Source organism: Periophthalmus magnuspinnatus, chromosome 10 (assembly GCF_009829125.3).
Source record: "Periophthalmus magnuspinnatus isolate fPerMag1 chromosome 10, fPerMag1.2.pri, whole genome shotgun sequence".
NCBI lineage: Eukaryota > Metazoa > Chordata > Actinopteri > Gobiiformes > Gobiidae > Periophthalmus > Periophthalmus magnuspinnatus.
The window spans coordinates 27,504,795-27,516,565 of NC_047135.1; the positions used below are offsets into that span (position 1 = coordinate 27,504,795).

Sequence of the window (11,771 nt, forward strand, 5' to 3'; positions counted from 1 at the left end):
CTGTGTGAAAGTAGAACAACTTAAAATGGAATTAGTATTTAGAATATTTCTAATAATTAAGGGTAACAACAATGCATAATTCATCCATCCATTTTCTTCCGCTTATCCGGAGCCGGGTCGCGGGGGCAGCAGTCTAAGCAGGGACTCCCAGACTTCCCTCACCCCAGACACGTCCTCCAGCTCCTCCGGTGGGGTCCCAAGGCGTTCCCAGGCCAGCCGAGAGACATAGTCCCTCCAGCATGTCCTGGGTCTTCCCCGGGGCCTCCTCCCGGTGGGACATGACCAGAACACCTCCCTAGGGAGGGAGGTATGCATAATCCATTGTATTGTTTAGTACAATATGATTCTAGTTGTTGCTTTGCTCCTCAGACCCAGCCTCAGCCGTGAGAGTGGAGAGTCCAGATCTGTCTGGTCCAGTGGACTCAGGAGACTCTGTGGATCTTCAGTGTTGGGTCCAGATGGAGAATGCTCAGTGTTTTGAGGAGCACATGGTTTGGTGGTTCAGGTCTGGACTGGACCAGTCTGGTCCTGGTTTAGTCTACACTCAGAGGAACAGCTCTGCTCAGTGTGACAGGAGCACAGAAGATCCTGGTCCTCACAAATGTCTCTACACTTTCTCCAAAACCATGAGCCCCTCTGACGCAGGGACGTACCGCTGTGCTGTGGCAGCCTGTGGGCACATGATGTTGATATTATGATAATTTCAAAATATTATTTCCTGCAACAGGTGAAGGTAAAAAAGTCAGACTGTGAAGCTGCACTGCATCTGCCGATTGAAGCGTCTGAAACAGAATGGGTCTACACCTAGCTAGCTGGAGGATTGTACCTATTTACCTTCCATACATACAGAAAAAGTTGTGTTTATTTATGAATTAGGGCTGTCAATTTGGCCAAAAAAAATCAGGAGAAGAGGATACAATTTTGTGAAGAATGTAAATATTTTATTTTTCATGAAGGAAAAAAAAGAAACTAAAAGTGAAGAAAAATGTTTATATGGTTTTGTTACACTTTTTACATGATTTTTTTAGGGCTAAAAAACAATATTAATACATGTTTAAAATATAAAAGCCCAAATATTTCAGACAATGTACATCACACTATGAACAGAAAGTGTGAGAAAATATGTTCAAATACATACAGTGGCAACAAAAACAAAAATCCAAGGCACTTCGACTACACTAACAAGTCCTTTATTGTAAAAACTTAGATTAACTGCATCCACATCCAGTGTCACAGTTGGAGGTTCTGCAGCAGAGGTGAACAACATAAAAACAGATATTATCCATTTTTGATCTGGTCAGGAAAACATACACTTCATTATTCAAGGTGGTTCAGTTTATTTGTATATCTATACTGGACAGTGGAGTACACAGACTCTTGTTTTCCTCCACTCAGTTTCAGAGCAGCATAGATGGAATATGCACTTGAAACCTGCAAATATACAAATATTATTTGGTTAAAAATAGTTAATTTCTCACATAAGAAATCAAAAACACCTACAATCCATATACGTACCATGTTTTCTGGCATCTCACAGTGTGCAGTGACAGTATCAGGAGAATCTGTAAAATCAGAAATATCTCATTATTGAGATGCACTAAACTATAACAGGAAATAGTTCACATTTAGAGCATGATACCTCTGCAGTGTGCACAGAGCCTCCCTCTCTTCACACAGAGGACGATGATCAAGAGCACACAGACACACAACAGGACTGACAGAGCCACAGTCACTGGCTCCAACTGCAGCTCTGGAAGCTCATCTGAAAATATATAGAATACATTTATGTCTCATTTTACACCTTGTAGAAGCCACATTCATATTTGTATTAAGAAGCTGGCTTGACTGGCAGAAAGTAAAGCAAACTGATTCACCTGTGTATTTGAGCTAAACACCTAAACTGGAGTGTGACAAGATGTGTTCCAGTGAAATATTTAATTCACAAGTATTGACTTAATGTTGCTGAGCAAGATCAACGCTTATTTATGAGGCTGTTAAATGGGTTTTATAGATATACATACACGTGACATTATTTAGATGCCCAGCAAGTATCAAATGTTCACTCATACTTTGACTTAAACTATATTCCAGACTATATTTCATTAACACACAACTCCAGTCTCTCTACCAGGTTCTAGAGACTCCTGACAGGGAGGCCGAGAGCTGGTTAGAGCTTGGTTAAATTAATTTACTTTTAAACTCTGTTACACTGGACTGTAAAAAGATGTATACCCTAGAGTTTGTGAATTCACAATATATATATATATATATATATATATATATATATATATATATATATATATATATATATATATATATATATATATATATATATATATATATATATATATATATATATATATATATATATATATATATATATATATATATATATATATATATATATATACGCACACTGCGTTGGTATTATAGTAAATTAAATATTCTCTTCAGAGTCTACAATTATCTGCAGACTTAAAATGTGACTTTCAGAACAGATATGACGTACCTATGTCCAGTGTGGTTCCTGTCCCAAACAGGATATGTCCACATGTGTGCACAGCGCAGTAGTATGTCCCAGCCTCAGAGGAGTGTCCTATAGTTTTAGACAGACTGTAGACACAGCTGTAGTTTGTAAAGTGGGACATGAGTCCAGTGTGAGGCTCCACAGATCCAGCTCTGAACCAGTGCACCTGCTGCTGTTGTGGACACTGGATTTGGTTCTTGTTGTTTTTGGGCTGAAGTGAGCACTGAAGAGACACTGAGCCTCCTGGGACCACTGAAGCTGAGGATGGACTCTGTGTCACATGAACACAGCTCTGTGAGTCTGCTCCATCTGTGCCAAAGACAAGAGCACCCAGTGTCAGCAGGTACTCTTTACAATTCACTCAGTATTCTAATACTTTACCATTAACAACCAAGAAGGTGCCGTTCACAAAGGTCCGTCCATATCCATCAGTCAGTACACAATAGTAAATTGCTTCGTCCTCTTTCCTGATATTTTGTATTGTAAAAAATTGCTGAATGTCCACTGTGTTGAATTTAAAACGATCTTCACATGAAGGACCAAATATTTTAAGATCATTATATAAATATCCAATAAACTGCATCATGTGTCCTGGAGTTTGTTTGTACCAGTAAACATGTTCATAATTAAAATAACATGTAAATGTGACAGTGTCTCCAGGATGAACCATCGTCACAGGTATTTGGTCTCCTGCACTTTGACCTGTAAAAACACAAACAAAAACAACAACCCATGTCCTAAAATATATCACGATATTTCATAGTTTCTGTAGTGTTACTTACACAAGGTGCTCAGGAAGACAAAGGCAGTGAGTGGATCGATCATGGTTTCTTCTGATGTTCCAGACAGACTTACACGTTTGTTTTATAGAGCTTAAGAAAGGCGGAAATAGTAGTGATTGGCTGAAGCACAAATATAACTCCCCCTACTTAAGGAACAGTATCTTAGACCTGAACTCATCTCTATATTGGATGTAAGATTAAAAAATATGAATAAAACATTTAGTGAACAAATAGAGACTGTAATTCAGACAAGGGTAAAACAAAATCTAAAAAGAAATTTATTTGAGACTAGGAAGACTAAAGAAAAGAAAGAGAGGAGAGGAGGGATGGAGTCTAAACTTATGAAGAAAAGTGTGTTTGGTCCAACATGTATCCACACTTCACACTCCACCCCTGCAGCCAGGTGTTTGTGAAACATCTGGCTTTAATTAGCACAGTCCTATGTGATGTCACATAGTACTTGAATTTCCTGTGGCCACTGGAGGCAGCACACACAGTTTTAGACTGTTTTTGAACACAAAGCTGCAAATGTACCTAGTAACACTGCCCAAAAAAGAAGTAGGAACAAACAATATTATGAAAACACCATGTACATGTTTGATTTATTTCCTCTCTAGGGTGTAAACATAAGTAGAACAAGTAAAATGCATAAAACAAAAGTTAAAAGAAAATATAAATAAATGAATTGATGACTAAAATCCAAACATCACACAGTATATTTGTGCCTGGGCCCTGTGAGGATCAGTCTGTCAGTGCTGCTCTGCTCTCACACTGGAGTACACACACTCCTGCTCTCCTCTTGTGTTACTGCTCTGTTTCACTTTTGTAGAGAAGTTCAGTGCTGTGTAATTGGCTTCTGCACTTGGGGCCTGCAAATATGTGTTGGAAATTAAGATGTTGTGACCAAAACCAAAAATACACAACTGCACAATTGTTGTTTTTAATTTCCTCTTAAATTCATTAAAATAACCGTCATCAACACGTACCATATTTTCTGACATCTCACAGTGTGGACTATTGACAGTATCAGGAGAATCTGTAAAATAGAATATGCCACACTATTACAGTTATATATACTAGACTATAACAGGAAATAGTCCACATTTAGTGTATGATACCTCTGCAGTGTGCACAGAGCCTCCCTCTCTTCACACAGAGGACGATAATCACACAGACACACAACAGGACTGACTGAGATCTGTGGTTCTTTAGACAGGGTTTCAGATGAACATACAATGAGAAGAGATTACATTGTTTATATTTCTAAAAACTAATGTGTTAGAGGTAAAGTCAGTAAATCCAATTATATTCATTTCGGTTGATTTGAAAGAGAAAAGTATGATGATTTTGCTTCATGAGGCCATGATAAAAATGTACATGCAACAAAAGTATTTATGCAGTAGTAGTTGTATTGTCACACAGGAAGTGCTGCTTAACAACATGTCCTGTTCACACACATAGGCACATAACTGCAACATTGTGAACATACCCAGAACCATTACATGAGTATTTATAAAGAATACAACTTAAGTAATAAAACAAGTGCCAAAAACTACTAAAGAGATCTGTTGTCAAACAGTAGAAAGCACCATGTCCCTGTCCCTCCCCAGGCACAAACATGGGCTCCCCCAACACTGTGGTGCTCCAGCCGTTTGTGTCAGTGTCACTGTATAAAATCTACATGTCATTCAGAAGAATGTTTAATGCAACAAATTTATGACTGCTATACCCTCATTACTACTGAAGTGCTGCACTATCAGACTCACTCCCATCATTCACCCTCACTCCATCGTCCTCACTTTCATTTATGACCTGAAATAATGCAGTGTTATATCTTTCATGTAGTACAAGATTATGTTTGCAGCTGTGTCTGGGGAAAACACAGAGGAGAGGGACAATGGTATTTGACCTGCTGCTGTGGCTGATAACCGATATTTGCCAATATCAATATTGAGGCTTTTAAAAGCCAAAGCACGGCCCACATGTTTATCCTAAGTTGAAGTAAATATCACATATTAACTTTGCACTTTTGTAAAAAATTATAGAAATATATATTTCTGTGGGATATGAAATAGTTTGTTCCATGACTGTGTGAACATAAAGACATATTTTTACCTTTGTTGCTCTTCTTGCTCTTCTATTTCCATTTTTATTCATGAGTCTGTTCAAAAAGACAAATCTTATGCACTGAGAACAATCTGAGAATGACACATGCACACAGAGACTGGAGCAGCGCTCAAAAATATCCCTGCCAAATATCGAATATAGAAAATAGGGCTGGATTCTGGCTAGCCTCAGACCTGGTCCTCAACGACGGTTAGAAAACAATTTTTATTTAAACCTGTCATGATCCTGGTTTGTCTTTCAGTTTTTTGTGCAAATTTTTCCTGCCTGGTCACGTGTCTGAGTCTGGAGCTGGGGCGGAGGGCTGCTCCCCCGTGCACATCTGGAGCTATTCCCAATCAGCCACATCTGGGGAGAATAAGAGGAGCCAGGACCTGAGACTCAGCGCCAGATCGTCCGTGTGCCTGAGTGGTGTTTCGCTTGGCTCTGTTCTTTTTGTTCCCCGTCTTGTTTTTCACTCTTGTTCATTGGACATTCTACCCTAAACCAGATCCCGCTCCCTGGACCTGCTCTGCTCTCCTGCCTCAGACCCAGCCCAACTCTGCTGGTACAGTTCGTTCTGCCTCAGACTCCGCTCCACACGTCTTGCTCCCTGGACCCGCCCTGCTCTCCTGTCCCGGACCCAGCACGCCCTGCTCCCGGACCACGACCCACGCCCTGTTCCCAACTCACCTTTTGATCATCGTTCACTCTGTTTTCACTTTTGTAAATAAACACTGTAAACCTTCCCCCGAGTCCTGTATCTTTGGTCCCCCCTTGTGCCGAGCGTTACAACAAAACCACAGCGCCTCACAATGTCTCTGACAGTTTGTTTGTGTGACTGTGAAGTATCAAAGAGACCACTGGCCAAAGCAGCAGCACTCATGCTCATGCTTCCTTTTTACAGCAGATTGAGAGCAAAGGACATGTCACTATCTACAGAAAGAGAACAGCATTATACACAGTGAAATCATAGTCCACATGTCTTTTCAGAAACTTGGCAGATTTCTAAGGAAGAAAATTTGTGATTTTTATTCATAAGTTATGAGGGGAAAAAATCATGAAATTGTTGTGAAAAATACCTTAAGTTGTTTTTCAGAGATGTAGAGTACCTGTATGTGGTAGAGTAGAAGTAGCACCTCCACATTGTTACAAAGGCGGATATTAAGTGAGACATTCTCAATTGTCAGATTATTGAACTCTTTCCAGGCTCCACCTCACATTTTATTATGAAGCTGTTTTTTTTTTTTTTTTTTTTATTCCAACACAACACAGAATATTCACTAAGTTTTGCATCTACAGACTCTGAAAGACTGTGGACGTCCCATGACACAAATGTGTCCTCGAATAGCCTATAACATGTTCACCTATGAAAAGTTATTTTTCATTTCTGATACATTGAACATGCTTTTCAATATGTGAACACTACAATGAACTCATTTGAGGAAACTTAAAGGTTAAATTAATTGTTACAGTAGAGTTAAAGTTCCTATTTTACACATAATTGACTTTGTGCCATGTTATAATGCTGTTACCTCATCAAAAATTTACCAGGAGTATTTTGTTTCATTCACACATGTTTGAATACTCTTTGTTATTAGTTTGTCTACATCTCTAAAAGTCATATTTTGCTCCCCCTTGTGATGTCATGAAGTTGTATCTTATTAGTTAACAGCTACCTTTTACCTTTTCTTCAAAAGATATTGTCAAATCCAGGGCTTAAATTATCCAATTGATTCTAGTGAAGGTGTATTTTGTTTAAAAACACCGTGGAGCACTTACTGTATGACCGCATGACATCACAAGGTTGAACAGAGTGTTTAAGAGAAGAACTCAGCTGAGAAACTGATGAAAAAACAACATTATATCATAGATCAGTAAACAGCATAATATTGGCCCTTTAAACAGCATCTAACGTCAGGACCATCTAACCACAATTTCAGTCATAAATAAATTAATCTCCTCTAGAACGAAATGCACTGAATACATTTGAATCTGGTCTGAAAAACATTTAACCAAATTCAGCTTTTCCTATTCAACGCAAACCCATTACTACAAACTACCTGAATATAAGACTTTGAGATGTACAAACACAGCGCTATTATTAGACTTTATCTACCTCAACACTGTTATTACGGCATTGTTTATTTTATGTACTGAAAAATAAAACTAACTTGCTTTAACTTTTAATTCTGTGAGTATATTTGCTCTTTCTGTCCTCCCTCAGTAAAACAAAAGTCGTCTGCTGTTTACAGTGTCTTTTGGAGACGTTATTTCCACTGTGGTCACATAAAGCTAAGTACAGACCAATCAGAGAAAGCTCCTCCCTTTTGATATCAATATAATAAGACAAAGATGCCTGTTTATATTACACTTCACACAACGTACTCAACGACGTAATACTACAAGATCCAGAAAATGTGCTTTTTATAATACGCTGCACTTGTCTTCCAAGTGGCCCGTAAGTATTGACACTTTAATAAGATGTTGTGTCTGCTCATTGTTTGTTTAACTACATTTATGCTGCAGGATGTACGGACATGTCTCTATTTGAGACAAGAGCTCATGACCCTGGAGAAACACTTACTCTCACCTGTCCACGTTCTGTCAAAACTACAGGGTCATCAACATTTCATTGGATCAGAGTTGTTTCTGGAAGTTACCCAGAATTTTTAGGAGGAACTTACTCATTTGAATATGAACCTGTTAACAAGACTCCTCACACCACAACAAAACAAGGAGATGGAACTAGTATTAGTATTTGGAATATGGAAAGGGTAAAACAATGCATAATTCATTGTATTGTACCGTAAGATATGATTCTAGTTTTTACTTTGCTTCTCAGACCCAGCCTCAGTGAGAGTGGAGAGTCCAGATCTGTCTGGTCCAGTGGACTCAGGAGACTCTGTGGATCTTCAGTGTTGGGTCCAGATGGAGAATGCTCAGTGTTTTGAGGAGCATATGGTTTGGTGGTTCAGGTCTGGACTGAACCAGTCTGGTCCTGGTTTAGTCTACACTCAGAGGAACAGCTCTGCTCAGTGTGACAGGAGCACAGAAGATCCTGGTCCTCACAAATGTCTCTACACTTTCTCCAAAACCATGAGCCCCTCTGATGCAGGGACGTACCGCTGTGCTGTGGCAGCCTGTGGACACATTCTCTTTGGGAATGGAACTAAAGTCAATAAAAAAGGTAAATGCACAATGAACAGGTACCAAAATATATTTTAACAGAATATTCATGTAAATAAGCTCATGTTGATGTTGATATTATGATAATTTCAAAATATTATTTCCTGCAACAGGTGGAGGTAAAAAAGTCAGACTGTGAAGCTGCACTGCATCTGCCGATTGAAGCGTCTGAAACAGAATGGGTCACACCTAGCTAGCTGGAGGATGAATTTTATGAATTAGGGCTGTCAATTTGGCAAAAAAATAAAAAATAAAATAAAATCAGGAGAAGAGGATAAAATTTGGTGAAGAATGTAAATATTTTATGGAAAAAGGAAAAAAAAACTAAAAGTGAAGAAAAATGTTTATATGGTTTTGTTACACTATTTACATTATTTTTTAGGGCTAAAAAACAATATTAATACATGTTTAAAATATAAAAGCCCAAATATTTCAGACAATGTACATCACACTATGAACAGAAAGTGTGAGAAAATATGTTCAAATACATACAGTGGCAACAAAAACAAAAATCCAAGGCACTTCGACTACACTAACAAGTCCTTTATTGTAAAAACTTAGATTAACTGCATCCACATCCAGTGTCACAGTTTGAGGTTCTGCAGCAGAGGTGAACAACATGAAAACAGATATTATCCATTTTTGATCTGGTCAGGAAAACATACACTTCATTATTCAAGGTGGTTCAGTTTATTTGTATATCTATACTGGACAGTGGAGTACACAGACTCTTGTTTTCCTCCACTCAGTTTCAGAGCAGCATAGATGGAGTATGCACTTGAAACCTGCAAATATACAAATATTATTCGGTAAAAAATAGTAAATTTCTCACATAAGAAATCAAAAACACCTACAATCCATATACGTACCATGTTTTCTGGCATCTCACAGTGTGCAGTGACAGTATCAGGAGAATCTGTAAAATCAGAAATATTTCATTATTGAGATGCACTAAACTATAACAGGAAATAGTCCACATTTAGAGCATGATACCTCTGCAGTGTGCACAGAGCCTCCCTCTCTTCACACAGAGGACGATGATCACGAGCACACAGACACACAACAGGACTGACAGAGCCACAGTCACTGGCTCCAACTGCAGCTCTGGAAGCTCATCTGAAAATATATAGAATACATTTATGTCTCATTTTACACCTTTTACAGCTGCAGATCTGAAAATGTATAGATTACACTTAGGTTAAACTGAATAAAACTGAACAGGATACATTTGGTAGACGCCTCATTCATATATGTAGCACTCTGTCCAAAGTTCTAGTAAAATAAATCTGGAACTAAAATAGTTTGAAAAAGAACATTTAGTGAAGTGCTATTTTTTAGTTGATTGTTTTTTTTAATTTTTTTATTTACAAATCTCTTTTTTAGAAAACTCCTGCAGACTGTATGGGTCAGTCAAACTAATTTGTGCTTCAGAGGTGACAATTACCTATTAAAAAAAACAAAACTTATAACTTAAAATAAGACTTTTAGAACATATATGACGTACCTATGTCCAGTGTGGTTCCTGTCCCAAACAGGATATGTCCACATGTTTGCACAGCGCAGTAGTATGTCCCAGCCTCAGAGGAGTGTCCTATAGTTTTAGACAGACTGTAGACACAGCTGTAATTTGTAAAGTGGGACATAAGTCCAGTGTGAGGCTCCACAGATCCAGCTCTGAACCAGTGCACCTGCTGCTGTTGTGGACACTGGATTTGGTTGTTGTTGTTTTTGGGCTGAAGTGAGCACTGAAGAGACACTGAGCCTCCTGGGACCACTGAAGCTGAGGATGGACTCTGTGTCACATGAACACAGCTCTGTGAATCTTCTTTACTGTTAACAACCAAGAAAGTGCCATTCATAAAGGTGTGTCCATAGCCAGCACTCATCATGCAGTGGTAGATTGCTTCATCCTCTTTTCTGATATTTCGTATTGTAAAAACATATTTTGTATTCTCTGTGGTGAAATTAAAATGTTGATTCTTGAATGATTCATTTTCTGTAACATCTTTACGATATGCAGAAGCAATAAGCATCATATGTCCAGGAGTTTGTTTGTACCACGTTACAAATTTATATTCAGAATAACATGTAAATGTGACAGTGTCTCCGGGTTGGACGACTGTCACAGGTATATGGTCCTCTGCACTTTGACCTGTAAAAATCAAACAAAAACAACAACCCATGTCCTAAAATATATCACCATGATATTTCATAGTTTCTGTAGTGTTACTTACACAAGGTGCTCAGGAAGACAAAGGCAGTGAGTGGATCAATCATGGTTTCTTCTGATGTTCCAGACAGACTTACACGTTTGTTTTATAGAGCTTAAGAAAGGCGGAAATAGTAGTGATTGGCTGAATCACAAATATAACTCCCCCTACTTAAGGAACAGTATCTTAGGCCTGAACTCATCTCTATATTGGATGTAAGACTAAGAAATATGAATAAAAACATTAAGTGAACAAATAGAGACTGTAATTCAGACAAGAGTAAAACAAAATCTAAAAAGAAATGTATTTGAGACTAGGAAGACTAAAGAAAAGAGAGAGAGGGGAGGAGGGATGGAGTCTGAACTTATGAAGAAAAGTGTGTTTAGTCCAACATGTATCCACACTTCACACTCCGCCCCTGCAGCCAGGTGTTTGTGAAACATCTGGCTTTAATTAGCACAGTCCTCTGTGATGTCACATAGTACTTGAAATTGCAGTGGCCACTGGAGGCAGCACACACAGTTTTAGACTGTTTTTTAACACAAAGCTGCAAATGTACCTAGTAACACTGCCCAAAAAAGAAGAAGGAACAAACAATATTATGAAAACACCATGTACATGTTTGATTTATTTCCTCTCTAGGGTGTAAACATAAGTAGAACAAGTAAAATGCATAAAACAAAAGTTAAAAGAAAATATAAATAAATGAATTGATGACTAAAATCCAAACATCACACAGTATATTTGTGACTGGGCCCTGTGAGGATCAGTCTGTCAGTGCTGCTCTGCTCTCACACTGGAGTACACACACTCCTGCTCTCCTCTTGTGTTACTGCTCCGTTTCACTTTTCTAGAGGAGAAGTTCAGTGCTGCGTAGTTGACATCTGCATGTGTGCCCTGTAAATGTGTGTTGGAAATGAAATAAAGATGCTATTTCCATAATCCACAATGAAAAGTTTT

General features: G+C 38.3%; 1 protein-coding gene across 1 annotated transcript; it reads right to left on the bottom strand.

Annotated features, from left to right (window-relative positions):
- Window positions 1-1,151: 1,151 nt before the first annotated feature.
- On the bottom strand, window positions 1,152-3,145 carry LOC129456569 (uncharacterized). Its single transcript, XM_055224686.1, has 6 exons — window positions 3,136-3,145; window positions 2,909-3,052; window positions 2,510-2,836; window positions 1,640-1,762; window positions 1,516-1,562; window positions 1,152-1,431 (listed from the first exon to the last, which is right to left on the bottom strand). The coding sequence occupies exons 1-6, from the start codon at window positions 3,143-3,145 to the stop codon at window positions 1,318-1,320; spliced, it is 765 nt and encodes a 254-aa protein (XP_055080661.1). The 3' UTR covers window positions 1,152-1,317.
- Between the last annotated feature and the right edge of the window lie 8,626 nt (window positions 3,146-11,771).